The sequence below is a fragment of the Pteropus vampyrus genome, unplaced genomic scaffold (assembly GCF_000151845.1).
Source record: "Pteropus vampyrus isolate Shadow unplaced genomic scaffold, Pvam_2.0 Scaffold309, whole genome shotgun sequence".
Taxonomy (NCBI): Eukaryota; Metazoa; Chordata; class Mammalia; order Chiroptera; family Pteropodidae; genus Pteropus; species Pteropus vampyrus.
In genome coordinates, this window is record NW_011889090.1 from 709,609 (window position 1) to 710,442 (window position 834).

The 834-nt window shown below is 69.7% G+C and overlaps 1 protein-coding gene across 1 annotated transcript in view; it reads left to right on the forward strand.

Annotated features, from left to right (window-relative positions):
* PRKCZ (protein kinase C zeta) overlaps window positions 1–834 on the forward strand; it is an 88,658-nt gene that overhangs the window by 58,673 nt on the left and 29,151 nt on the right. Inside the window, 1 exon segment of the mRNA XM_023521636.1 lies at window positions 51–285. Within this exon segment, the coding sequence (XP_023377404.1) occupies window positions 51–285 (235 nt within the window).

Genomic DNA, 834 nt, shown 5'->3' on the forward strand with positions numbered 1-834 from the left:
GGTAGAGCCGGGGTGCGCCGGCCCGGCTGACGGCCGCGTCTCGTCTGCAGAGAGCGTACTGCGGCCAGTGCAGCGAGAGGATATGGGGGCTCGCGCGGCAGGGCTACAGGTGCGTCCACTGCCAGCTGCTGGTCCATAAACGCTGCCACGTCCTCGTCCCGCTGACCTGCAGAAGGCATATGGTGAGTGCGTGCGCGGGGGAGCAGCCTCAAGCCCACGTCCACACTGACCCTGATGGCTCGGTCCCCCGTCCCTGCCACTGACCAGACGAGAGGAGGGACCCTGGTGGGCTGCAGAGTGGGGGCCCAGAGCGTGGTTGGCGGTCTGGGACAGGGCCTGCCCCCAGTACACTCGGGGGGCCCAGTGCCGTCTGTGGCTCAGGGCTGGGCTGGGTGGGGGGTTGGGGGGGTTCACCGTGGCCTGTCCTGCCTGGTCGTGAAGCAGTTCGTGGGAGCTGGGGAGGCAGAAGCGGAGGGCCCGGCCATGTGCTGCACCCTTGCCACCGGGCTGGGCCAGGGACGCGACGTGTCGGCCCTTCGGGGCATCGCTGACGGGCTGTTCCGCACCAGCACCCAGGCCTCCACCCAGGCGCGCCACCACCCGGCCGCACGAGCGAGCCTGGACGGGCACATGCGGCACGGTGGCTCACCTGGGTCCCGCTGCAGAGTGAGCGGGAAAGACGCTGATGCCGTCACCCAGTGCTGCTGGAGCGTGGGACCATGGGGTCCCCACACAGGCTGGGGTGGGGGGATTGGCGCATCTTTCTAGGGGTCCCTATCACTGGCTGCCAAAGACCGGAAAGGCACACAGACCCTCGGGCCCCCTCGGTCCATG